Source organism: Camellia sinensis, chromosome 1, assembly GCF_055761805.1.
Source record: "Camellia sinensis isolate YWXY chromosome 1, ASM5576180v1, whole genome shotgun sequence".
NCBI lineage: Eukaryota > Viridiplantae > Streptophyta > Magnoliopsida > Ericales > Theaceae > Camellia > Camellia sinensis.
In genome coordinates this window covers 205,679,964-205,707,011 of record NC_138961.1, presented here as the reverse complement: position 1 = coordinate 205,707,011, position 27,048 = coordinate 205,679,964, and the positions used below count along the sequence as shown (strand labels likewise).

At 39.2% G+C, this 27,048-nt stretch overlaps 2 protein-coding genes and 2 long non-coding RNA genes across 6 annotated transcripts in view; all 4 read left to right on the top strand.

Moving 5' to 3' along the window:
• LOC145824449 (uncharacterized) overlaps nt 1-27,048 on the top strand; it is a 145,285-nt gene that overhangs the window by 27,907 nt on the left and 90,330 nt on the right. The gene's annotated exons all lie outside the window — the stretch shown is intronic.
• Nucleotides 317-26,994, top strand: LOC145824443 (protease Do-like 7). Of its 3 annotated transcripts, none has more exons than XM_082924108.1 (3): nt 317-838; nt 999-1,069; nt 26,791-26,994. In XM_082924108.1, the coding sequence occupies exons 1-3, from the start codon at nt 607-609 to the stop codon at nt 26,875-26,877; spliced, it is 390 nt and encodes a 129-aa protein (XP_082780234.1). In that variant the 5' UTR covers nt 317-606; the 3' UTR covers nt 26,878-26,994. The 3 variants fall into 3 exon arrangements, with proteins under 3 accessions (XP_082780234.1, XP_082780237.1, XP_082780231.1); XM_082924111.1 differs by lacking the exon at nt 26,791-26,994 and adding an exon at nt 26,144-26,490 and having other exon boundaries at nt 318-838; nt 999-1,061; XM_082924105.1 differs by lacking the exon at nt 26,791-26,994 and adding an exon at nt 26,146-26,490 and having other exon boundaries at nt 318-838.
• LOC145824441 (uncharacterized) lies at nt 1,078-5,137 on the top strand. The gene is made up of 2 exons (XM_082924102.1): nt 1,078-4,110; nt 4,198-5,137. Exon 2 carries the CDS (start codon nt 4,441-4,443, stop codon nt 5,017-5,019), a length of 579 nt encoding a protein of 192 aa, XP_082780228.1. The 5' UTR covers nt 1,078-4,110; nt 4,198-4,440; the 3' UTR covers nt 5,020-5,137.
• Nucleotides 19,737-24,119, top strand: LOC145790545 (uncharacterized). The gene is made up of 3 exons (XR_014329346.1): nt 19,737-19,887; nt 22,518-22,733; nt 22,816-24,119. It is a non-coding gene; the product is annotated as an uncharacterized LOC145790545 (long non-coding RNA).

The following is a 27,048-nucleotide window of genomic DNA, read 5'->3' as shown; positions in this document are numbered from 1 at the left end:
TTGATCCTAAAAAAATATTAAACTTGTGACCTTAAAACTTAAACCCCAAAATCTTACCACAATGCTTATATTCGTTTGTATACTCCAACCAACCACCTAAGGCAAATTGTGAATTTTGTCCTTCCGAAAATATATAAAATATCGACAATGCTAGGTAGCTCAAATTTTTGTGGCTCAAATGGCTCAAATCTGTCAAAACGACGTCGTTTTGACAGATTTTTAGTGTAAAATGACGTCGTTTTGACAGAATTGAACCATTTGAGCCACAAAAATTTAAGCTACCAAACATTTTCCATAAAATATATGAAAGCTCATGGCCAATAACACGTCAAAAACAGTGGCCAATATGAGTGTGAGTGGTCTTGTCAGCACCCAACCCAACTCACACTGCATCTCAACTCCGTCGAATTTGTCTCTCCCCCTCTACATGTAATTCTCATTCATCCCTGCTGTCTTCCAAAACCCAAAACCCAAAACCACTCCCTCACTATTCCACTCCAATTCTCGATTTTTTTCTCAGTTAGGGTTTCGGACTGTGATTTACAGAGAGAGGGGTACTAAGGTATGGCTGATCATCTGTAGAGGTTGGGATCGGAGGAGTCGAGTATGAAGGAGGAGCTGTGCATGGTGGAGGTTGATCCGCCGATCAGAGATAATCTTGCCACCGCCGATGACTGGCGGAAGGCGCTCGATAAGGTGGTTCCGGCAGTGGTCGTGCTTCGGACCACCGCTTGTCGGGCTTTCGACACCGAATCTGCCGGTGCCAGCCACGCCACGGGCTTTGTCGTTGATAAGCAGCGCGGGATTATTCTCACCAATCGCCATGTCGTCAAGCCCGGTACTTCTTTTTCTTATTTATGACTTAATTTTGAATGTTGAGAACACAAATTGACCTCTTAAATCAATGCTAGTTATTTATAGATTAAAAGGTAGCGCATAGTTTATACTGTTTTGTTTTCTTTGTTTAGTTCTAATCAATCTGGTTTTGTGCCTGATAGGACCTGTAGTTGCAGAAGCCATGTTCCTAAACCGCGAAGAAATTCCTGTGTATCCTATGTACCGTGACCCGGTAGGTGGTTTATATTTGGGCTTTCTTTCTTATGTTTATATTGTTTTTTGTTTTTGTGTGAGTAATTTTCTGACCACACTGCTAATTTAGTATTCAGCTGGAGAGTATTGGTAGAATAGATGGTTTCAGTTAACCTGTAACAGAAAGAAAAGACTCCGGCGGTGGCTCTTCCACCACAGGGCACTCCGACGATCAAGTTAGTATATCTCTCAAAGATAATCAAGTGTTAAACTCACTGCTCAAAGCATAAAATTACGTACCTTAGACCCACGGGGGTGCCTCTCTTTTATAGTTACCTCAATCCAAATCCCAACAGAAGCCTGACTTCTATGAATTCCTGTTCAGTACTTACCTTGAACTCTTCAAGAGATAAAGATAAACTCTCTAAGAGTTTTATCCTTATCTTGGCTAAATCTCCTCTTTATTTTAGGACTCTTATCCCTTATCTTTTATCCTCTTATCTCGGATTCCGATATCTTCGGAAATAACCTCGGCCTTGCCGAGATAACCTCAGCGTCACGACCAAGACACGTGGCACCTCGGCTGACACGTCGGCGTCACCTTGCCACGTGTTGGTACTCAGAAAATATATCCCCACAACTGCCCCTAGGTTCTATTACCTCAGCATTCTGCGGTGATGGAACTTATATCATCCCGTTTTTCCAGTACATCGGTTTTCAGTATCTCAGCCGAGATCATTATTTTGGCCGATATCCCTTTACTGAAGAACAAGAATTTCAAGAATCCTTCCACGCGTATAAGCTGTCATACATCATAATTCAACCGTTTTTAACCACGCGTTTCTTTCTTACTAGTTCATACCTGTGACGCGCCCATAAGCCGTCTCTTTCTCACATGCGCCGTCTGACGTATACGTTCTTCTAGGCGTATTGATTATTTTTTGCCGCCGTTTTCATTTTTGATAAAACATTTCCCCCTTTCTTCATTTTTCCACTTTTGCATCCGTTTTCTCTTGCTTTTTCTCTCTCTAAATTCTTTCTTTCGAATCCGCCATTGCTCAAGCTCCAAGCTCTGCAATTGTCTTCCGTTCTCCCTTCCTGTGAAGCTTTCGTCGTTCTCGTTGCATCTATAACTGTCGTCTAATTTCGGCAATCTTTATACCGGCTTCACTCTTTTCTGGTAAGCTACTGTTCCTTTCATTTTCAATTCTGTTGATATTCTTCATTACTTGTTGCCTTTACTGCATCTGTTGAAACTTTTAATTTGCGATTCATACACCTGAATGTGTCCTTCCCATGATTTTGCCCTTGCCCTTATCTTGAACACACGCATTGTTTCACTACTTCCCTGTATCTTTGTCACTAATCTTGGCCCTGTATTTCTTGTATTTTTTATGCTCTTGATAAACCATCTCTGTTCTTGATTCTGAAATTCCATTCTTGCTTTCTGTTTTTTGTGTCTTTTCCAGATCTGTGCCTTTTATCTTCATCTCCATAGTTTTAGGTTTGGGATTTGTTTGTAGAACCCACGATTTAGGGCAAAACTGAAACATTCCTTACAAATTTCTGAATTTCAAACCTAGGTTTTTGCCGAGGTCCCATCAATAAGAAACATCTTCTTTCTGAAATTCAACCCTTCTAATTCAGGCCGATATCATGGGTATGTGGAGACATAGGGTAGATACCCCGATCAAACTTGAGTACTTTAGGCAAGAGTTCTCCATCCCTGCCGATGTCCATCTGAGGCTGGCTGGGGATGATGACTCCATCATGCCTACAGAAAACTCCATGCCCTTTCCCATTGTAGCTTTTACTGAGTGCGGACTCCGGCTCCCACTCAACATCCTTTTCCGCGAGGTTCTTCACTATTATAAGTTGAACCCCATGCAACTGGCAATCAATTCCTATCGAGTGATCTTTGGTGTCATAGTCTTAGCTAAACAGGAAAACGCGAGGATCACCCTAGCCGATATCTAGTATTGCTATACCATGTGTGCCCTTAATTTGAAAGAAAAATGCTACATTTATTACCTTAAGCCGAGGTCTACAGAATTCAAAATCGTAGCCGACCTCCCAGACTCCAATAAAGGGCCTGGAGATGACTATCTCATTACCTCAGGAAATTGGGAGTTTGCTTCAGATGAGGACATCCATCTCTACCCTCTTCCCCGATCAGTTTTAGAGGGCAAGGGTAAGAGCCTAGTATTTAGCTTTGCCTGTTTTCTTTCAAAGTCTTGAATACTTTGTCTGTTTCTGACGTCTGTTCTTCTTGCAGCTGTTCGTCAACCACCAAAAATTTTTTGCCAATCCTTTGTCCCTAGCAAGGATTTGAAGAAACTTCTGGACTTGCCAGTCCATAAAAAGAAAGTGCCTGTGCTTCTCAATTTTATTCCATCATACAAGTCAACTTTGCCTGACATTCCCAAAAGGAAGAAGAAAAGTCCTTTTCCACCCTCTGCTACAACTCCGTTGATTGCATCCACATCACGAACAGATCAAGGATCAACATCTGATCCAGCTGATCAACCATCAACTTCGGCTCCATACCTGGTCCCAATATCAGAACGAAAACGTCGGCGACGACTTGTCCTTACTGCCATGATGGGTCGCCCTAAGCCTGTTGCAAAAGATCTTCTGGCCAGTATTCCATCATCTGTTGATGAGCAGCAAACACAAACCCAACCTCCACCGAAGTCGAAAAGAATAAAAAAGGCTCAACCGAAGGCTAAGATAGCTCAGGTTGAATCTGAAGATACCTTGCCGATCTCAAAGTTGGCTGAGAGTGATAAATCTCAGCCTTCTGCTAGGAAGAGGCGCTCTGAGTCTCAACCACCAGAATCCCAAAATCCAAAAAAGCTGAGGTCCTCCTCTGCAACAACCTCGGGATCAAAAAAACCTGATGCCCCCTGGACCCCCTCTATTACTCTAGAAGACAAGCCTGTCATGGCAAGTGATAGTGCCGATGATATCAACGTCGGTATTGCACTCAGTACTGCTCTGCTTCTTCCAGGCGATCTAGAACGAAACGCCCAGTATAGTGAGTATGAGAACTGCGCTCTAATGCTTCAGCACTCCGTTCAGGTAAATGTTTTCTATTTGGTATTTTTCTTCTTTCCTTCCCTTTATTTTATACTTTGAGTATTCTCTAACACCTCTGTTTTCTTTCAGGCCATCTAGCATGCCCACTCTTTCTCAATGCAGTCTTTTGAGAATCGGGAAAGGCTTGTTGAGATGAAGAGGGAGTTCTCTTCCCTCTAAAAGACCAACAAAGGTCTTCAATCGAAGATGAAAAAACTGGAGGACTAAGCCGAGGCTGCAATAAAAGCCCAGACCAATGCCGAAGAGAAGGCTGAGGCTACTGAAGCCATCAGGAAAGTGGTTGAGTCTCAGAAGAGAGAAGCAGAGGAAAAAATGGCCCAGGCCAAAAAGGAGCTTCAGGAGGCTCTGGCCACCAAGGACGCCGAAATCAAAGAGGCTGATGAAAAGGCGTACACTCAAGGTATGGCCGATGTCACTGAGGCCTATGAACTTCAAGTGAAGCAGGCATGCAACAAAGGTTTCACCCTTGGTTGGATGTCTCTTCTGAAAAAACTCAATATCCCTGATGATTCGCCTCTGAGGAATGCCGATGATATTCCTCTTCCATTCCCTCCACCTCCTCCACCAGCTCAGTCCGATGAAGACTTAGAATCTGGAAATGAGGAAGAGGATGATGCCTTGGTGAGAAAAGCAAAGGAGGTTACTGCGTCCAAGTCTCTTCCTTCAACTGAGCAAGTCCTGGACTTGACTCAAGATGAAGAGGGCGATGTGGTTGTCAAGGAAACTACCCCTGAGCAGGCATCCTCCGACGTTCCTGTAGCCGACAAAAGTATTGATGAAACCCTTGCCCAGATTGATGCAGAACTTGCAATGGAAAAGGCGGCCGAGGTGGCTCTTCCAGAACCGTTCGAGGTCCAAACCCAAGTTGCTGTTGATGCTGATGAACCTTAATTTTCATGTTTTTCCTGTCTTGTCTTTTGTACTGTTTTCTTTTTCTAGACAATGTAAGCTCTTGTATGGCCGATGTGCCCCTTTCTTGGTGAATGCTAATGCAACTTTTCTTTTCTAAGTGCTTGTACTCTTGTCTTCTCTTCATTGCTTCTGCATGATTCTATACTTAGAATATTCTGCATGTCTTTCACACATTTCTCCTTCTTTGTACAATCTTCTCGGGGTGACACACCTCGGTTATGCCACCTGACGATTTACTTCGGCAAATACTTGTCCTGTAAATTGTTTATAAATTTTAACAAGGATAAACATATACTAGTTTAATCTTAACTTTATAAACTTTTCTTAAGTTATAACAAGTGCCAAACAGTGATGTACTTGTAGATTGCTACAAATTTTCATAAGTGTTAAATAATATATGTCGGCTTAACTTCAACTTGTAAATTGCTACAAATTTCAACAAGTGTTAAGCATTACTCTAGTTTAACTTCAACTTGTAAATTGCTACAAATTTCAACAAGTGAAGATAAACAATTATCTCGGCTTAACTTCAACTTATAAATTGGTACAAATTTCAACAAGCGTTAAGCATTACTTCGGTTTAGTTTCAACTTGTAAATTGTTACAAATTTCAACAAGTGAAGATAAACAATTATCTCGGGTTAACTTCAACTTGTAAATTGCTACAAACTTCAACTTGTAAATTGCTACAAATTTCAACAAGTGAAGATAAACAATTATCTCGGCTTAACTTCAAGTTGTAAATTGCTACAAATTTCAACAAGCGTTAAGCATTACTTCGGTTTAGGTTCAACTTGTAAATTGCTACAAATTTCAACAAGTGAAAATAAACAATTATCTCGGCTTAACTTCAACTTGTAAATTGCTACAAATTTCAACATGCGTTAAGTATTACTTCGGTTTAACTTCAACTTATAAATTGCTACAAATTTCAACAAGTGAAGATAAACAATTATCTCGGCTTAACTTCAACTTGTAAATTGCTATAAATTTCAACAAGCGTTAAGCATTACTCTGGTTTAGTTTCAACTTGTAAATTGTTACAAATTTCAACAAGTGAAGATAAACAATTATCTCGGCTTAACTTCAACTTGTAAATTGCTACAAATTTCAACAAGTGAAGATAAACAATTATCTCGGCTTAACTTCAACTTGTAAATTACTACAAATTTCAACAAGCGTTAAGCATTACTTCGGTTTAGATTCAACTTGTAAATTGCTACAAATTTCAACAAGTGAAGATAAACAATTATCTCGGCTTAACTTCAACTTGTAAATTGCTACAAATTTCAACATGCGTTAAGTATTACTTCGGTTTAACTTCAACTTATAAATTGCTACAAATTTCAACAAATGAAGATAAACAATTATCTCGGCTTAATTTCAACTTGTAAATTGCTACAAATTTCAACAAGCGTTAAGCATTACTCTGGTTTAGTTTCAACTTGTAAATTGTTACAAATTTCAACAAGTGAAGATAAACAATTATCTCGGCTTAACTTCAACTTGTAAATTGCTACAAATTTCAACAAGCGTTAAGCATTTTTGTCTTCTCTCTGCCCCCAATGTGAACCTGAGTTCCGCTTGGGTTCTCATTATTCAGAAATAACATTATACATCTTTTATCAATTCACAAGTCTTTAGAGAACTCTTCTAATATTTTATTGATGACGTTGGTAAAAAATAACAAGGAACATCTAATGATAGAAAAATTTCAAATTACAAGTGTTCCAGGGTCTTGGCAATGCTTTGCCCTCATTATCTTCAAGCCGGTATGCTCCATTGCCCAATACCGAAGTGATTCTGTAGGGTCCTTCCCAGTTTGGGCCAAGCTTTCCCTCTCTGGGGTCCTTCTTATTGCCAACAACTTTTCTCAGGACTAGGTCGCCGACCTGATATTCCCTTAGATTGACCTTCTTATTGTAAGCTCTAGCAAGCTGCTGCTGGTAAGTTGCAAGCTGAATTGCAGCTTTCTCTCTTCTTTCTTCTAAGAGATCCAGATCTCGGGCTAGAAGTATGTCATTAGTCTCATTCTCTACTCCTTGGGTTCTGATTCCTGGGATGCCGATCTCCAGTGGAATGACGGCTTCTGTGCCGTAGGCCATGGCAAAGGGGGTTTCCCATGTTGATCTTCTCGGCGTAGTCCGATATGCCCAGAGTACATTGGGCAACTCGTCTACCCACTTTCCTTTTGCTGCCTGCAGTCTCTTCTTTATCCCATCCAAAATTACTTTGTTAGATGCTTCTGTTTGCCTATTGCTCTGGGAAAAACTTGGTGTTGAAAAGTAATTTTTTATCTTGAATTTCGCACAGAAGTTCTTGATGAGTTTGCTGTCAAACTGCGTTCCGTTGTCGACAACTATTGCTCTTGGAATGCCAAATTTAGTGATGATGTTTCTCCATATGAAGTTCTTGACGTCCACATCTCGGATTTTGGCAAGAGGTTCTGCTTCTATCCACTTCGTGAAGTAATCTGTTGCTACCAACAAGTACTTCCTTTGCCCAGTTGCTTGGGGCAACTGTCCAATGAGATCCATGCCCCATTGGGCAAATGACTATGGACTGGATACAGGGTTTAGGTCAGCGACTGGCTGGTGTATCAAAGGTGCGAACCTTTGGCATTGTTCACACTTCTTCACGTAGGCTTCTTCATCTTTTTGCATGTAGGGCCACCAATACCCCTGGGCAATGGCCTTGTGAACGAGTGATCTGCCCCCAGCGTGGCTTCCACAAATCCCTTCATGAATTTCATATAGAAAATCTTCAACCTACAAAGGGTGTACGCACCTTAAAAGGGGTCCAGTGAAGGACCTTCTGTAGAGATGTCCGTCCGCTGCCAGATTGAATCTTGCTGACTTCAATCTGACCTTGTGTGCTTCCTTATGGTCTTCTGGCAGCTTTCCCTCTTTTAGGAATGCAACAATTGCATCCATCCAGCTTGGTCCCAAGTCTACACACATTGCTTCTTATTCTGCGATCGGTTGTTCTATGCTCGGGCTTGACAAATAGTCAATCATTATTGTCCTTGTTTTTCCAGTTTGTATTGAACTTGCCAAGTTGACCAATGCGTCGGCGTGGTTGTTATCATCTCGGCTTACTTGAAGAAGTCGGCAGTAGCGAAACAAGGCTGCCAGCCTGATGACTTCCTTTGCGTATGCCGACATCCTCTCGTCTCGGGTTGCGAACTCTCCTGTTGTCTGATTCACTATAAGTTGTGAATCACAAAAAATTATTACCTCATCTGCTTCTGCTGCCACTGTCAGCTTTAGTCCTGCAATCAATGCTTCGTATTCTGCCTCATTGTTCGAGACCTTGAACCCTAATCGAATAGACTATTTCAATCTTTCCCCATCAGGAGATATTAACACTACTCCTGCCCCCGCTCCTTGCCGGTTTGAGCTCCCATCGACAAACAGGCGAAAGGAGTCGCCGATGTAAATGCTGTAGGGTCTGAGTTTTTCCTTTCCTTGTTCTTTTGCCTTTGGCTGGGCTTCTCCTTGTTTGCTTGGACATCGTTCATCTTGGCTCAACGGAGCCCGATGTTCGATGGATTCTGGCGTGAATTCAGCTACGAAGTCGGCCAAAACTTGGCCCTTAATTGCTGTTCTCAGTCTGAACTCCAGGTCGTACTGGCCCAAGGCCACTGCCCATCTTGCTATTCTTCTAGTTAAGTCTCCTTGTTGTAACAAGGACTTCAATGGGTGCTCTGTTAGCACTATAATCTTATGCGCTTGAAAGTAATGGTTCAGCTTCTTTGAAGCCATTACTAAGGCCAGCATTAATTTCTCTAGTGGTAGGTACCTTGTTTCTGCATCGGCCAAGGTTTTGCTTACATAATAAATAGCCTTTTGCTCCATTTTTTCCTCTCGGATTAGCATTGCACTTACTGCGTGTTCTGAAACTGCTAAATACAAAAACAGTTCTTCCCCAGGTTCAGGTGTTGAGAGGACTGGAGCCGTGGTCAGATATTTCTTTAGGTCGGCCAAAGTGGCCTCGCATTCCTCAGTCCATAGGAAGTCCGTAGCCTTCTTCACCAAGTTGAAGAAAGGTTTACATTTGTCTGAGCTTCTGCTGATGATTCTGTTTAGGGCTGCGGCCCTTCCAGTTAGCATCTGCACCTGTTTTGCCGACGTTGGGCTCTGCAACTCTAGGATGGACTTGATCTGATCTGGGCTAGCTTCGATGCTCTTTCTTGTTACCAGGTACTCCAAAAACTTACCTGATCCAACTCCAAATGCGCACTTCGATGCATTGAGTCGGAGCCGGCATGTTTTGAGTATATCAAAGACCTCTTTTAGGTCGGCAAGATGACCCTGCGGTTCCTTGGTCTTCACGACCATGTCATCGATGTAGACCTCTACTGTTCGGCCAATCAGGTGTTTGAACATTTTGGTTACCAGCCTTTGGTAAGTTGCTCCTGCATTTTTCAACCCGAATGGCATTACTCTGTAACAGTATAGGCCTTTTGGGGTGATGAATGCGATTTTTTCTTCGTCTGGGGGGTACATGGTGATCTGGTGGTACCCCCTGTAGGCGTCTAGAAAACTCATTCTTTCATGCCCTGAAGTGGCATCTACTAGCTGGTCAATTTTGGGCAGGGGAAAGCTGTCTTTGGGACAGGCTTTGTTGAGGCTGGTAAAGTCTACACAGACCCTTCATTTACCGTTCTTCTTCTTTACCACCACTATATTAGATAGCCATGTTGGGTAGTATACTTCTCTAATGGCCCGGGCCTCTAGAAGTCTGTCTACTTCTTCTTCTACTGCTTCGACGTGTATCAACATCGGTCTTCTTGCTCGCTAAATTATAGGTTTGGCCGACCTGTCGACATTCAGTTTGTGGCAAATGACCTCGGGGTCAATGCCAGGCATTTCGTAAGGTGTCCAAGCGAACACCTCAATATTTGCTCTCAAAAAATTTTCCAACTCTTTTTCCTCTTCCTTGGCTAAGCCAGAGCCGAGAAGAAAGAAGCGCTCTTCATCCCCATCTTGGACAAGGATTTTCTTTAGTGCCTCTTCGCTCTTCTCGGCTGGTTCTTTGCCGACGTCTTCTAGGACTTCCACGTCCTCATCTTCAATTTCTGCCTTCTCCGGCTCTCGCACGCTGTAGGTAGATTTCATTGCTTCCATGGAGCAATTCTTCGCTTGTAGCTGATCGCCTCTAACTTCCTCTATCCCATGCTCTGTTGGGAATCGCAATAGTTGATGCAATGTTGAGGGAACTGCCCCCATTGCATGCAATCACGGCCTTCCCAAGATGATGTTGTATGGCGAAGGCGTGTCAATCACCATGAATTCTATCCTGACCTTCTTAGTGCTGGCTTGTACTTCCAAGCTTGTTGCGCCCAGTGGCCACGTTGGCGTTCCATTGAAGCCGACCATCGAGCCATTGGATTGCTCCAAGTCATCAGGATGAAGGCCCTGCTCCTTGTAACATCTAACATACATGATGTCACAAGAGCTGCTTTGATCAATCAGGATGCGTTTCACTTGGCACTCCCCAACCTGGAGGGATACTACCATGGCATCATTATGTGGATGCTGGACCATCTCTAGGTCGGCTTCAGTAAAGGCTATCGTCGGTCCTTGGCATTCTTCAGGCCGAGGTCGTTTATGTCCGACCCGGTTCACGTGCTGTAGGTGTTTTACCTTCTGGGTCTCCCCTCGTATGTCGTTTTTGTTCACTTTTGAGTGAATTACATTAACCACCTGTGGTCCTCCTGCCTGTGGTTGTTGTGGTGGGGGAGGCGGAGCTGCAGGTGCTTGAGGCAATCTTGTCTGTTTTTCCCTTGTCCTGGCCTCATCGACGAGGTCCCTCAGATGGCCTTGCCTCACCAAGTCTTCTAAGTGTGCTTTTAGGGCTCTGCAACCCTGAGTTGGGTGCCCTTCTTCATTGTGGTAAACACAATGCCTACCGACGTTTCTTCTCATAAATTCCCCTGGTGTTCTTGCTGGTGCTCTGAAATAGGGTTGGTTTCGTATTTGATCCAGGACTTTGTGGATCGGGACTTGGAATACAGTCGTTACTGCCTGTTTAGCCCTCAATTCCGTTTCTTGTTTGATCGGTCCATTGTTACCTCAGCTTCGCTTCGGCGAGCCGTTTCCTTTCTCCTGCTTTGTCTCTTTGTTTCCCGACGTATCCTCCTCGGCTCTGGCGTACTTCTTGATTCTTGCCATGAGTTCTTCCATGCTTTTTGGCAATGTCTTTGCCAAAGACTTCCGTAGTGGGCAGTCATCTTTCAGGTCGTTCTTGAAAGACACGACCGCCACCTCTTGGTTGCATTCAGGTATTCGATTGAACACCTCGTAGTACCTTTTTGCGTAGGCCCTAAGGCCTTCATCCTTGGTGATTTTTAAAGCCATCAGTGCGTCGACCCTCAAGGGCTGTAGTTTATTTGTCACAAACCTGGCTACAAACATCTCGGCCAGGCCTTCCCAAGTCTTTACGCTTCCCTTCGGTAGTTTATGGAACCAGTCTGATGCAATCTCCCCGAAGGATGAGAGGAATACTTTGCAGAGCAACGGCTCGTTCCCACTATATAATGCCATTGAATTTAGGTATAGTCCAATGTGAAAGTTGGGATCTGACTTACCATCATATATTTGAAACCTCGGCATACTGAACCTCTTTGGTGCTTCAAATTTGTCCAGTTCCACCGAGAATGGTGTCCTCGGCTTAATCGGGGAAGTTACCTCGGCTTCAGCATTATGTTGCTTCCTCTTGAGGTAATCTCTCAAGTCTTCTTTACTCCTCCTTGGAACTCGGCTATCTTTGGACTTCAATCTTTTCGGCACACTACTTTCGACCTCGTGGTGGGCCCGTTTTGATCTTTCTCCATGGGTTGTGTCAAAGTAGAGCGTCTGCCCTTGAACATGCCGATGTTCATTGGGCTCTGGGTCCTTCGTGTGATACGTCCTTCGGGACTCCTCTCGTCTCGGTTCCTCTCGTCCGACTTCCCTGGATAGTCGGTGAGAGTGCCTTCCGCTTCTGGTGTGCTTCGGGGCTTCGGGGATTGTTTTCCTTCCTCCCTTCTGGGTATTAGTTGCTGGAATCGGCGTGTCGTGCTACGGTGGCTGCATGACATTGTTTTGCATCATAAAGTTGACGACCGACTACAAGTTTGCCAATTTGTTTGCCAATTCTTTTACTTCTTCATCCCTCCGCAGGCACCTATCTCTTCATACCTGGAGGTTATCTTCGTTATAGTACTTGCTTTGGTCTGTCTTCTTCGAAGTGTCGCCCTCCTGGCCAACGTCTTTCTCTCCGTGGCCCTAGTCATGAGTTTCTACATTGTGGTTGTATCCTTCAACGTCAAGGTCAATTGGTCTGCTACTCCCAGCAGGAGTGTCGTCCCCAATCTTTTCCTTCTGTCCGTTATTGGCCATCTATTCTTCTAAGTTCCCACAGACGGCGCCAAATTGTGTGAGTAATTTTCTGACCACACTGCTAACTCAGTATTCAGCTGGAGAGCACCGACAGAATAGATGGCTTTAGTTAACCTGTAACAGAAAGAAAAGGCTCCGGCGATGGCTCTTCCACCCGGAGGCACTCCGACGATCAAGTCAGTATATCTCTCAATGATAATCAAGTGCTAAACTCACTGCTCAAAGCATAAAATTGCGTACCTTAGACCCACGGAGGTGCCTCTCTTTTATAGTTACCTCAATCCAAATCCCAATAGAAGCCTAACTTCTATGAATTCCTGTTCAGTACTTACCTTGGACTCTTCAAGAGATAAAGATAAACTCTCTAAGAGCTTTATCCTTATCTAGGCTAAATCTCCTCTTTATTATAGGACTGTTGTCCCTTATCTTTTATCCTCTTATCTCGGATTCCGATATCTTCGGAGATAACCTGGCCTTGCTGAAATAACCTCGGCGTCACGACCAGGACACGTAGCACTTCGGCTGACACGTCGGCGTCACCTTGCCACGTGTTGGTACTCAGAAAATATATCCCCACAGTTTCTTATTTTGGTTTTAATCCGAACTCACAATTGTAATTTACTTAATTAATTAATTAATATAAGAAGCTATGAAAGATATCTGGAACTTCATACATATGAAAAATAAAATATGGAATGTCATACATAAAACACTTGAATGTCACCGCTCTCATATCAATTTAGAGTCCCTTTTCTGTAGGGTTGGTTAGTAAATCCGGTGTTAGTTTCAGTCAATAGTTTGTCTCTTTTAGCAAGATGTTGTAAGTAGTGACATTTGTGAACTTTTCCTATTTGCTTGGAAGCCATAGTACCGTCCACATGGCGTGGTGTACTTTTATCAATTGAGATTTGATGTCGAGCCTCGACGTTTGTTATTCAATGCTCAGAGGTTCTGGAACCCAGTTAGATACTAAATTATCTCTATGTATGAAAGGTTTTTGTTGCCGAGTCTCAAACATCACTTTGGAAGTCAGTTGTCTACCTTGTTTAGATTATGGGAGAAGAAAAAGTTATCCTTCATACAAGGGCTGCTTATAGACAGTCTTTGAGTATCTAGATGATGTCTTTAGGTGGTGCATGAAGGAGGTGATTTTCAGGAGGTGATTTTCATGAGGTTTTAAGCACCAATACTCTGCAGGTTTTTAAAAAAGCTAGTGTAGAAAATTGTTGTGGGAGATTTAATAACAAAGTAGCAGAGGTAGAAAGGAATGTGCTTCACCTCTGAAGGGCTTCTTCTTGAAATCAGCTGTGCTAATTGGGCTCTTGGAGTGTTGTTTCCAACAGGTTTCGAAGTAAGTTTCAAGCATTACTGCTTCATTGTTTTTTCACAATCACTCAAAAACCATGTGACGGCCTTTTAACCTTATTTAAACCGTTCTAATACTGAAATCATATACTTGATGCATGCTTTGGTGGCTTTAACTACTCACTTTGAATTTTGATTAATTAATCCAGATGATTAAACCTCAAACTATCACTCGATGCTACAAAATTTTGAAACCTATTTTTAGAGTTGTAATTAGGGCACCAACCCCTTTTGCGCAAATCGAAGACTATAACTTTGGTTTAATGAGAATAATCAAAATCTTACTTTATAAAATAGAATGCTGCATCCATGTTTTTTAGTAGCATTGTTCTCCTCCTGTTTTGAAACCAGACTTTAATAAATAAATAAATAAATAAAAGAAATTAAAAGTTGCTTAGCAAATGGGAAACTAATTTTGTGATTAAATTTGATTCCATTAATCTAGTTTTAGCTGTTTGTTTGGTAAATTGTTTATTTCTCAAGGTTAAAACTCTGGATTTGCTGTTCCTCTTAGATTGCTTTACTGTTCCTCTTAGATTGCTTTACTGTCGAACAACACTACAGTACCAAATACTCTGATCACCACACATGCTTGTATTTGGGGAGCTTTTTTGATAAATCAACTTTCTAAGAGATTTATTCCATCCAATCAATATTCTTTTTGACTATTCCATTAGGTCCTATTTGAGATAAGAAGACCAAAATACCCTTTTCATCTATTTATGTTCCATTTAGTTCACATTATTTACTTATGTTTCATTAAGTCCTATAGGTGACATAATTACCAAAATACCCCTAATGTGAATGTTCGCACCGTCAATGTAAATGTTCATATCGTCAATGTGTAGGGGCCCGGCCCATGTCGATCCTCATGGGTGCCCGGAAAAATTCTAGTCGGGCCAGGGCGGGCCCGGCCCATTGACAATGTGAATATTCACATTGACATGTTAACATTCACATTAACAGGAGTGTAAAATTGGCCCGCGTCTCGTGGCGGCGCGAAACCCACCTGCGGCCCATGGGCGACTCGGGGCAGGCCCAATCCGGTCCGTTGACAATGTGAATATTCACATTGACATGTTAACATTCACATTGATAAGAGTATAAAATTGGTCCGCGTCTCGTGACTGCCCGAAACCTGTCCACGGCCCGTAGACGGCCCGGGGCAGACCCGACCCGACCTGTTGACAATGTGAATATTCACATTAGCATGTTAACATTCACATTGATAAGAGTATAAAATTGGCCAGTGGCCCAGGGCGGGCCCGGCCCGGCCCATTGACAATGTGAATATTCACATTGACATGTTAACATTCACATTGATAGGAGTGTAAAATTAGCCCGTGCCTCGTGGCTGCCCGAAACTCGCCCACGGCCCGTGGGCAGCCCATGGCGGGCTTGGCCATTTTTTTTTAAATTCTTTTTAATTTTTTCTACCAAAATTTTATTATTTTCCACAAAAAAAGACACTAGGCCTCGGCGCGGGCCGGGCCTCGGACCGAGCCTTGAATGGGCCTTAACCGGGCAGATGGGCCGGGCTGGGCTTTAAAGTGATGGCCCAGGCCCTAGCCTAGGGTCTCGGACTAGGCTCGAGCCTGGGCTCAAACGAGCCTTTCCCGGGCCGGCCCACAGACCAAAAAGTTAGACCCAGGCCCTAGCCCTAGCACAAGGGTATTCAGGCTTTGGACAGGCCGATGGATCGAGCCTCGGGTCGGGCCGGTGAGCCTGGACCTAGCCTCGAGCTTAGGTCAGGCTTGGGTGGGCCTGGCCATTTTTTTTAAATTCTTTTTAATTTTTTCTACCAAAATTTTATTATTTTCCACAAAAAAATACATTGCGCCTCGGGCGGGCTAGACCTCGAACCGAGCCTTGAATGGGCCTTAAGCGGGCCGATGGGCCGGGCCAGGCTTCAAAGTGATGACCTAGGCCCTAATCTAAGGTCTCGGACATGCTCGGGGCCGGACCAAAACGAGCATGCCCCGGGCCGTGGGCGGGCTTCGACAGCCCACGGGCCGCAGGCCAATTCTACATTCCTATTAATGTGCATTTTAACATATCAATGTGAATATTCACATTGTCAACGGGCCAAGCCGGGCCTACCCCGGGCCGCGGGCAAGCTTCGGGCAGCGGGCAAATTTTACACTCTTATCAATGTTAATATTAACATGTCAATGTGAATATTCACATTGTCACGGGTCGGGCTAAGCCCGCCTCCGGCTGCGGTCAGGCTTCGGGCCGCCCACGGGCTGCGGGCCAATTTTACACTCTTATCAATGTGAATGTTAACATGTCAATGTGAATATTCACATTGTCACCGGCCGAGTCGGGCCCGCCTTGGGCCACTAGCCAATTTTATACTCTTATTAATGTAAATGTTAACATGTCAATGTGAATATTCACATTGTTAACGAGCTGGACCGGGCCCGCCCCGGGCCGCCCATGGGCCGCAGGCAGGTTCCGCGCCGCCACGGGACGCGGGCCAATTTCACACTCCTATTAATGTGAATGTTAACATGTCAATGTGAATATTCACATTGTCAACGGGTCAGGCCCGCCCCGGCTCGCGGGTGGGTTTCGGGCCGCCCACGGGCCAATTTTACATTCCTACCAATGTGAATTTTAAAATATGAATGTTCACATCATAAAATTACTAACCGTTCAAAAAATATTTATAAGAGTATCAAAATTAAATATAAGGGTATAAGTGTCCAAGAAAATAGTGTAAATCAAGAAAAAAGACTTTATGGAATAAAATTATACATACATGTGACTAAATGGGTTAAAAAATTATTTCATGGGCTTCTTGAGTTAATACACTTCGAAATGGGATTAAAAATAAAAATTGTGAAATGATTATAAAAATAAATGAAATGATTAAAAATAAGAAATTAAATGATTTTAAAAATGATGTCTGAGCTAGGAAACTAAGCAGAAATTAAAGTCTGAGCTAGGAAACTAAAAAAATTTTATTAAAGTCTTCTAGAAGGAAAAAAAAAAGACTTTAAGACTTTAATGACATTTAATGATGTCTGAGCTAGGAAACTAAAAAAATTTTATTAAAGTCTTTTTAATAGAAATTAAATGATGTCTGAGCTAGGAAACTTTTAAAAATAAAAATTTTTAATTGTCTGAGCTAGGAAATTAAATGAAATGATTATAAAAATAAAAATTGTACCATAAACAAAAATTATTTTTGAGGCATTTTTTTAGACGACACTTTACAGGTAACTAAATAAAATTATTTACAATTAAGTATTAAATGCAATGATTATAAAATTAAAAATTGTGCCATAAACAAAAAATATTTTTGAGTTTTTAAAGACATTTTTCAAACAACACATTGCAGCAACAAAATAAAAATATATATATAATTAAAAATTAAATAAAATGATTATAAAAATAAATACAAGTATTGTTTATATTTTTTTTATTTTACATGTTAATGTAATGAAAAAAAATTAAAAAAAAAATAGTTATAAAGAAAATTAATTCAGATAAGATTTTTTTTTTTGGGTTTGGATCGCTTGAGTATTTGTTTTTTGTTTTTTTTGTAAGCTTTTATTTAATTATTTTTTTTGAGAAAGGAAATTATTCAGAATATTATAAAAGTGTGTAACGGTGTGTAACGGACCGTTACAACTGTTATGGTACTGCTACGGCCGTTACGTAATAGCGAAACGACCATTACACATGTAAATTTTCATCACACCGCTATAGCAGCTATAACGGGTGGCGGTAACCACCACAACCGTTACGTAACAGCGTTATGTCACGATTGCGGGTGCTTTTTAAAACTTTGGTTACAGCTGTTACAGTACTGTTACGGTCGTTATCTAGCACTAAAACAGCTGTTACACATGTGAATTTTTATCACACCACTATAGTGGCCGTAACGGGTGGCGATAACCACCACAACCGTTACGTAATGACGTTATGTAACGGTTGTGGCAGCTTTTTAAAACCTTGCAGGTAACTAAATAAAATTATTTATAATTAAGTATTAAATGAAATAATTATAAAAATGAAAATTGTGCCTTAAACAAAAAATATTTTTGAGTTTTTTAAAGACATTTTTTAGACAACACATTACAGTAACAAAATAAAAATTATTTATAATTAAATATTAAATAAAATGATTATAAAAATAAATACAAGTACTGTTTATATATTTTTTATTTTACATGCTAATGTAATGAAATAAAAATTAAAAACAAATTATAAAGAAAATAAATTTATATAAGATTCTTTGGGCTTTGATCGCTTGAGTATTTGTTCTGTTTTTTTAAGTTTTTACTTCTTTATTTTTTTTAGGAAAGGAAGTTATTCACTACAACAAAAAGCATTTTTTGCGACGTTTTTTAGCAACAAAATTGAATTTGGTTGCCAATTGTATTTTTTTGGCGACAATATACGTGTTGGTCGCCAAAAAATACACCATTAGCAACAAATATCTCAATTCGTCGCGAAAAAATGGTTGGCGCCAATTTAATTTTTCGCGCGGGAGCGCTAAAAAGTTTTGGCGACGAAATTAATATGTGGCGACGAAACTGTTTGTCGCCAATTTGCGCTTTTTGGCGACAGAATTAAACTAGTCGCTGAAAAGGTGAGTGATATTTATGGCAACAAAATGATTTTCGTCGCCAATAAATTTATTGTCAAAACGACGTCGTTTTGAATCTGTCTTTTTTTTTTTTTTTTAAATGACTTTTAAGTGAATAAACAAAAGTGACCTAAAAGGAGACTTCTTCATCTTCTCATTTCAGAACAGCAGCGGCACAAACAGCAGCAGCACAAACAGGTATGTTTTCTCTCCCTCTTCTTCGTCTCTCTTTCCCTCTCCCTCTCATTCTCCCTCTCCCTCTCACTCACTCACACTGTGAGAGTTTCGGACTGATATTGTGATTTTCGGGATTGATTTATTCTAATTTTTGGACTGATTTTGAAACTAATTTTTGGGACTGGTATGTTCGGAATTTTTGGACTGATTTTTGTAAGAAACAAAATCTAGATTTTGATTCTTGTGAAATCTGGTTTGAGTTTGGTAGTTTGATCATTTGTTGAACCAATGTTTTGTGCTAGGCATTAAGCTTTGATTTTTGTGAATATTTTGAAATTTTGATGATTTCAGAGACATTAGAGTAATTATAGGTGATCTTGAGTAATTGTTTTTTGGTGTACATTTTGTAAATGGTTTTTTCACACCCACCACGTGTTTGTGTGTTGGTTTGAAAGAGACAAAAAGTTGCAGTGGACTAGAATTTGTATGAGCAATTTCTTTGACTATGTGACTAATTAGAGTCATTTTCATTGTTTTCTGTTTTTATATTTTCTGGGTTGTGGATGTGAACTAGAATTTGAATTTTTGTACTGGATTCTCAGCTTTTTTTTGGTTCTTTTGTTGTATTTAATGGTAATATGCACTATATGTTTTCGGATGAGATATGAAGAATACTTATTTTATTTATCCACTTGAGCTGATGCATGAAAAAGTTGTGAATCCACTTCTTTTGCTATTGACATTAGAAATTCTGAGTGTGTTTGTGAGTTCCCTTAATAAACATGATAAATTAGAAGTCGATTGGGCGGGTTATACTTGAATATCATTCTCTAATTAAGCCGGACATATAGATCTCCTTTTCCCATGTTGAGATAGCAGTTAGGGGATTATCACTACAACAAAAAACACATTTTATAACATTTTTTTATAACGTTCTTTTGAAAATGCTATAAAATGTGATCCATTTGGGGCATTTTGTAATAAAATAGCATCTGGTCATAACATTTCAATTTTTATAACATTTAATATAATTTTAATAGCTTTTCATATATGTTGTGCAATATTCCGTATTTTCAAGATTTTAATTGCTATGTACAAATGCTATAAATAAAAATATAATGCTATCATAAATATTAAAATGAAAAGACCTAGAATTTGAGAGCTAAACATCTGGCGCTCTTATTTTTCAGCAAACCCACTCCCAAATCAGTTTCCTATTTTTTCTCTCATTGCGATGATCAACAACAATAATTCTAGGACTACTTCTTACTCTGCGATTCTGTGAAGCTTCATCATTTTCAGTGTTTAGTTGTTTTAAAGGTAATGTTCTCTCTCCCTTATGACTTCATCAATTATTATATGCATATATTGATTATAGTTTCTATTTTTTTTTTTTTGATATGAAACCCTCTAAATTAATCTCAAGTATAGCAGAAAGAGAGGATTTTGGGAACGAATTCTAAGTATTATTTCTCTAATTTTTTTTATAGTGATTGATACATGCATGTTTTTTGTGCATAATTTATGGGCTGAATTGATTTTGCTTGTGCATGTATATATATATATATATGTGTGTGTGTGTGTGTGTGTGTGTGGATTAGGTTTTGATTTTGTTGATTGTATGGATTGGGTTTTGATTTTGTTGATTGTAACGATGCTCGTGGAGACCCCAAAGCGTGGTGACGCAGTCCCCAAAACCATCCACCACCGTTGCTAAGAACCTTTGTCTCTCTGCTCTGTTTTGTCCTTGTGTCTGTTGCCTATTGTTTTGCTCTTGTGTGCTTATTTAGATGGCTCTTGGGTTTATCTTCTGGTGCATTTTATGGGGCTTGGTTGGACTCATATATGTAGGCTGCTATGTTAATTTATTTGGGTGGGTAGTGGGTGTTTTTCTTGTGTATTTTGTTTGGTCCTAGATGTTTCTTTATTGTTAATCATGTGTTTGCAACTTGCATATATAATAAATAGCAAGTCAAATAAATAAATACATAAATAAATAAATAAAATAAAATAAAATATTTGTTATATATTGTATGTAATTAAAATGGTAAGAGTCTACTTTATCAAATTTATAGCCTTAAGTTCAAGTCACACCCTTTTCTCTATTGTTTTTCCTTTTATTTTTGGGAATAGAAAATTGGACATTTGGTATAAAGAAAAAAGAAGTTTCAAGACACCAAATAGATGCTCACATATATAATACTATATAATATATATGGACTGGGTTTTGATTTTGTTGATTGTATGTATTTATAATTTGCAATCTCATCTATTAGACTACCAATCACTGCTAAAGCTAAAACTGCAATTCTTTGGATTGAAATGAGTAATGAATGTTATATGGAATTTGGTTTTGTGTATTTGGATCATTGATTTTGGTAGTAATTTGGGAAGGAAAAAGGAAAATGTGGGTGCAATGTATATATATTTCATTTACATTTCACCCATATTTTCTATTTATCAAATTTCTATCCAAATCAATGATTCAAACACAACCTAAAAATTGGACTTTGAAGTGATTTATGTGGGTTTTTCTTTTGGTGGGGGGCTTTGCAAAGTGTTTAGATACAGCTATAAAAAAAATAAAAAATAATAATAATTATAAAAAAGAGATACTGCTTTAGTCTAATTATAATTCTTAGATATGTATATTTAAAAAATCATATCAGGTTAACCGTGTATATTTAAAAGTTGCTGTGTACAGAGGTGTCACACAGGGGAGGTTAACTTCATGTTGCTGTTTTGTGCTGCTGTTTTGTACTGCTGTTGCTGCTAGTGGAACTGGTGCTGGTTTGTTGTTTTTTTATGTTTAGTAGAGAAAGAACAGCTATAGTTACAGAGAAGAAAGTTGGACTAGGAGGGTAGAAGATCTGTAAAGACCTGCATTTGCAATCTGCCATAGGCTGTAGACTAGAGAAAAGTAGGATAGCAGCCAACTTTTCTATGCAGGCCTCAACCTAGAACCAACCTGGATACACCTCAAAACAGCACATAGCTAGCCAATGAGACTTCAATACCCTGGATATGGAGAAAAGGAGACCATAACGAAGAGGACAGATCAACCTGCAACTTCAACCCTCACAGCAAGAAACAACAAATATACAGAGACTTTTAGAGCTCACTTTACTCAACCCACAACTCACAAAATACACTCTACCTAATTTGAAGCCTCACCAACTCAACCCACCATCCCTAAGCAAAGTACCATCTTAGAACTTGCAAGCAAAGTGTTAGTAGAAAAGGACACATCTCTGATTACAAATACACTCAAACATCACCCCCACAACACTGGTCAACCCAGGAAATAGCTGAGAAACTCACAGCTAAGAAAGCCAGGACAACAGACAACAGGCTAGGGAAACCACATGTCATAAGCCCGAAGAGGTATTCAATTGTCATCCTACTCATTTAGGTATTGCATGCTCATACAAATAGGGAAACCACATGTCATAAGTTAACATGGCAACTTTCTGTTTTCTTGTTGTCCTAGGACTCTAATGTGTGATGTCATTCACTTTTTTACATCAATGACTATTTTTCATGCTGGATGAGAAAAGATGAAAAATCCTGTTGCAGTGAGTCACAATGTTGGAATGATTATTAAATTGCCATCAAATGAGCTAAAAATATATTTCAGGAAGTTTGTCCTAGTTATTTAATGTTCTGAATCAATTAAGATAGTAGTTTGATTTTATTTGGTGAATATGATTACTCTTTAAATTATGTATGATGTTTAAGAACCCTGTGAATTATTTTTGTACTAACGTGGACACTTCTAGAACAATAATCCTTTCTGTTTTCAGTGATTTATTTCACAAAATTTATATTAACAAATACCTGCTACATCTTGATTGAATTTATCATAATTGATGCTCTGCATTGCATATCTTCATCTAGAATACCAGGACTCTGAGTGGTCTACAGAATGACAGTTGCTTTAATGAGTACAGGTTACTAAAATTGGTCGAGATGCAGTCCTGTATGTCGAGTCTCTTTTCTTGTATAAAAAGCTCAATGCCAATGTATAAGCTAGACAAGATGCAAGGGGAACAACAAAGTAAGGGTTGCAGGTCACTGGAATTGGCGTTTTGCATTCTTTGGGGAGGCAATTGTGATGGTTCCATTTGCTATTCTAGGTTTTGTTATAAAACCTTTACAGTTGAAAGGTATATGTTGTGTTAGTTTTAATTTTTTTTTTATGTAATCTATTACCATTTCCTAGCTATTCTTAACAACTTGTGGATACAGGTTTTTACCCTGCTGGATCAAAAAAAGCATTGACTGGTACAGAGATAGCTGTCATAGAACTTAAAGGTGTGACACGTTATGATTACTGTGCATGGGATCTTTTCAGTATAATTGCACTTTTTTCTTCTCTCTTTTCAGTTTACTACATCACTATTATGTAAGAACCAATGTGCAAAAGCCAAGATAATGGGTGCTATTGAGAACATCTACAGTAATCCAATATACATCAAGCACCTGTCACTGAATAGCTTTGACAATCTTGTTCCCACAAAATAATGCCTCAATTTGCCCAGTTTAAATATTTTTATTGATTTCATTTGAATCCATAATAATCAACTTGATTTGAAGAGATTGAGAAGTTTATGAGGAAGACCAAGGATCAAGCAGGCATGCAGGTTGATGAAAATGATTATTCATCAGAGGAATCTTATTGACAAACAATTTTGTCAGTATATTTTTCATAATTTACTTTTCAAATCACTACAAGCATTTCATTTAATATGTTTGGTTGTGTTGAACAAACGGGACCTCGATTGGATCTCCGGTTAAAAAATTAGAAGGAAAATTGTAAAACACAAGACTTAAAAGGCCCGTTAGGGGGCCAAAATTGCGAAATGACCACCGAAACCATCGAAACTTGGCACGGACAGCTTGTTCAAGCCTAAATAGACTTATAGGAAAAAACGGGACCTCTATTGGATCTCCGGTTAGAAAATTAGAAGGAAAATTGTAAAACACAATACTTAAAAGGCCCGTTCGGAGGTCGAAATTGTGAAATGACCACCGAAACCACTGAAACTTGGCACGGACAGTTTGTTCAAGCCTAAATAGACTTGTAGGAACAAACGGGATCTCGATTGGATCTTCGGTTAGAAAATTAAAAGGAAAATTGTAAAATACAAGACTTAAAAGGCCCGTTCGGGGGCCGAAATTGCGAAATGACCACTAAAACCACCGAAACTTGGCACGGACAGCTTGTTCAAGCCTAAATAGACTTGTAGGAACAAACGGGGCATCGATTGGATTTCCGGTTAAAAAATTAGAAGGAAAAATGTAAAACACAAGACTTAAAATGCCCGTTCAGGGGCCGAAATTTCAAAATGACCACCAAAACCACCAAAACTTGGCACGGATAGCCTTTTCAAGCCTAAATAGACTTGTAGGAACAAACGGGACCTCTATTGGATCTTCGGTTAGAAAATTAGAAGGAAAATTGTAATACACAAAACTTAAAAGTCTCGTTCAGGAGCCGAAATTGCGAAATGACAACCGAAACCACCAAAACTTGGCACGGACAGCTTGTTCAAACCTAAATAGACTTGTAGGAACAAATGGGACCTCGATTGGATTTCTGGTTAGAAAATTAGAAGGAAAAATGTAAAACACAAGACTTAAAAGGCCCGTTCAGAGGCCAAAATTGTAAAATGACCATTGAAACCACCGAAACTTGGCACGGGTAGCTTGTTCAAGCCTAAATAGAGTTGTATGAGCAAATAGCACCCGATTGGACTTCCTGTTACAAAATTAAAATCAAAATTGTGAAGTTCATATCGAGTTTTTTTTTTTTTTTTTTTTTTTTTTTTGTCAATCTAATATTGTTTTTTCTTTTTTCATGTGACAGATTAGCAATGGTGGAAAATAGTTTGGGCTGCATCAGAAGATTTGATTTTATGTTTTTGGAAATATTTTGACATAGGATTTTGGTAAATGATTTATGGATTAAATGTTTAGCATCAAAATATTTGGTGTTGTGTTTTTGCAAATATTTTGATATAGGATTTTAGTAAATGACTTGTTGGTTAGATGTTTAACATTAAAATATTTGGTTGTAATTTTGAAAATATTTTGACATAGGATTTGGTAATGTATTTATGGGTTTGATATTAGTAGTTTGTAAGTACTTTGGTATGCATGTTTTAGATTGTCAGAGAATTGTAATTATGTTTATTGGAATTTTTCATAGTTATTAATTTTGAATTAGTATGAATGTCTTGCACAGGTGTATTATTATTTACATTACATTTGTGTATATATTGTGCACAGGAAAATAGGTGTTTTGGATTATTTTGAACAGGAAAATTATTAAAATAAAAAATTTGTCTAGTGAATTTTTAGTAACAGGTGGTGTTTTTGTCGTCGTTAATATATTTGGCGACAACATATTGTTTTTGTCGCTAAAAGTTGGTGATTATTCCAGGAACCTTTAGCAACCAAAACTTACTCGTCACTAAAAACGTGATTTTTAGCGACCAAATTAATTTTGTCGTTAAATAGTACTTTTGGCGACGCATTTATTTGTCGCTAAAAGTACATAGCTTATCCAAATTTTAACCTTTTAGCAACAAATTGTAATTTTATAGCGACAAAATATATGATTTTTGGCGACCAATTTTGCTTGTCGCTAAATGTCTACATACGGTGACAATTTCTGATTTCGTCGCCAATACTTTTAGTGACAGGGCTTTGGCGACAAGTTGTGTATTTTGTTGCCGATTCTTTTGGCGACGAAATTTGTACTTTTGGCGACGAAATTTGTGGGTCGCCAAATGTGTTTTTTGTTGTAGTGATTCAAAATATTATAAAAGTGTGTAACGGACCGTTACAGCTGTTATAGTACTGCTACGGCCATTACGTAACACCGAAACGGCCGTTACACATGTGAATTTCTGTCACACCGCTATAGCGGCCGTAATAGGTAGCGATAACCACCACAACCATTATGTAGCAACGTTACGTAATGGTTGCGACCGCTTTTTAAAACTTTGGTTACAGCTGTTACGATACTGCTATGACTGTTACGTGACACCGAAACAGAAACAAATTATAAAGAAAATAAATACATATAAGATTTTTTCTTTGGAATTTGATCGCTTGAGTATTTGTTCTTTTTTTTGTAAGCTTTTATTTATTTATTTTTTTTGGAAAAGGAAGTTATTCAGAATATTATAAAAGTGTGTAACGGACCGTTACAGTTGTTACAGTACTGTTACAGTCATTACGTAACACCGAAACGGCCGTTACACGTGAATTTCCGTCACACCGCTATAGCGGCCGTAATGGGTAGCGATAACCACCGCAACCGTTATGTAATAACATTATGTAATGGTTGTGGCCGTTTTTTAAGACTTTGGTTACATCTGTTACGGTATTGTCACGGCCATTACGTAACACCGAAACAACTGTTATATATGCGAATTTCCATCATACCGTTATAGTGCCCGTAAGGGGTGGTGATAACCATTACAACCGTTATATAATGGCGTTATATAATGGTTACAGCCGCTTTTTAAAACCTTGGGAGTGAGCTAACATACATGCTTTTTCTTCTAGGTTCATGATTTTGGCTTCTCTCGTTATGACCCTGGTGCCATACAATTTCTCAGCTACAAGGAGATTCCTCTTGCTCCAGAGTGCTAGTGTTGGACTAGAGATCAGGGTGGTTGGTAATGACAGTGGAGAGAAGATATACTGAACACATTTGTAGTTTTCACATTATCTCCTGGTATTATTTTGTGATGCTATTATAACATTGAACTTGATCTCTTCAGATATTCATCTAAGCCAGGAATCTTCTCCTATCGTTTAGCTTTCAAAAAATCTGTTTCAGCTTTTTTTAGCACATGTTGCAATATATCTTGATGAGCTCCAATGTGAAACATAAAATAATTTTTCTTACAATCGTTATTGGTCTGGAAAAAATGAAATAAATTAAAAATAGAAAAGATAACACACATTGACGTACACTATAGCTTTGGAGAAATCTTTCCTTTTTAAGACAACTATATATTGTCAATACACACCGTGTGCAATCCTTCATTTCTTTTATGCTTCATACTGGCCACCAACTTGTGTTATATGGTCATTATCTCTTTAGTTTTGAATCATATACCCTTTTGTTTTATAAGGATCTGACCTATTGTTTTCTTTTTTGGTGTGTTAAATGTTCTGTCGTTTGAATGTACTCTGATCTTTCAGGTTTCCATTCTGGCTGGCACCCTTGCTCGTTTGGACAGGGATGCTCCTCATTATAAAAAGTATGTGTTAGCTTTAATGTGCGTATAAATATTTATTTACTGTATTTCATTTTTCGAACTTTGCACTTAACTAGAATGCATATATTATTAAATTCTGATATCCATTTGAGTGATACAACCTGGTGATGACTGTATTTATTTATTTATTTATTTTGATCGGAAAAGAAAATCTTTATTGATGAAAATATACAAAAAGGAT

Coding starts and splice junctions, on each gene's coding strand:
- LOC145824441 (XM_082924102.1), top strand. CDS start 4,441: ATGGCCCAGGCCAAAAAGGAGCTTCAGGAGGCTCTGGCCACCAAGGAC.
- LOC145824443 (XM_082924108.1), top strand. CDS start 607: ATGAAGGAGGAGCTGTGCATGGTGGAGGTTGATCCGCCGATCAGAGAT. Junction 839..998: donor TCGCCATGTCGTCAAGCCCG/GTACTTCTTTTT, acceptor TGTGCCTGATAG/GACCTGTAGTTGCAGAAGCC. Junction 1,070..26,790: donor ATCCTATGTACCGTGACCCG/GTAGGTGGTTTA, acceptor CTGATCTTTCAG/GTTTCCATTCTGGCTGGCAC.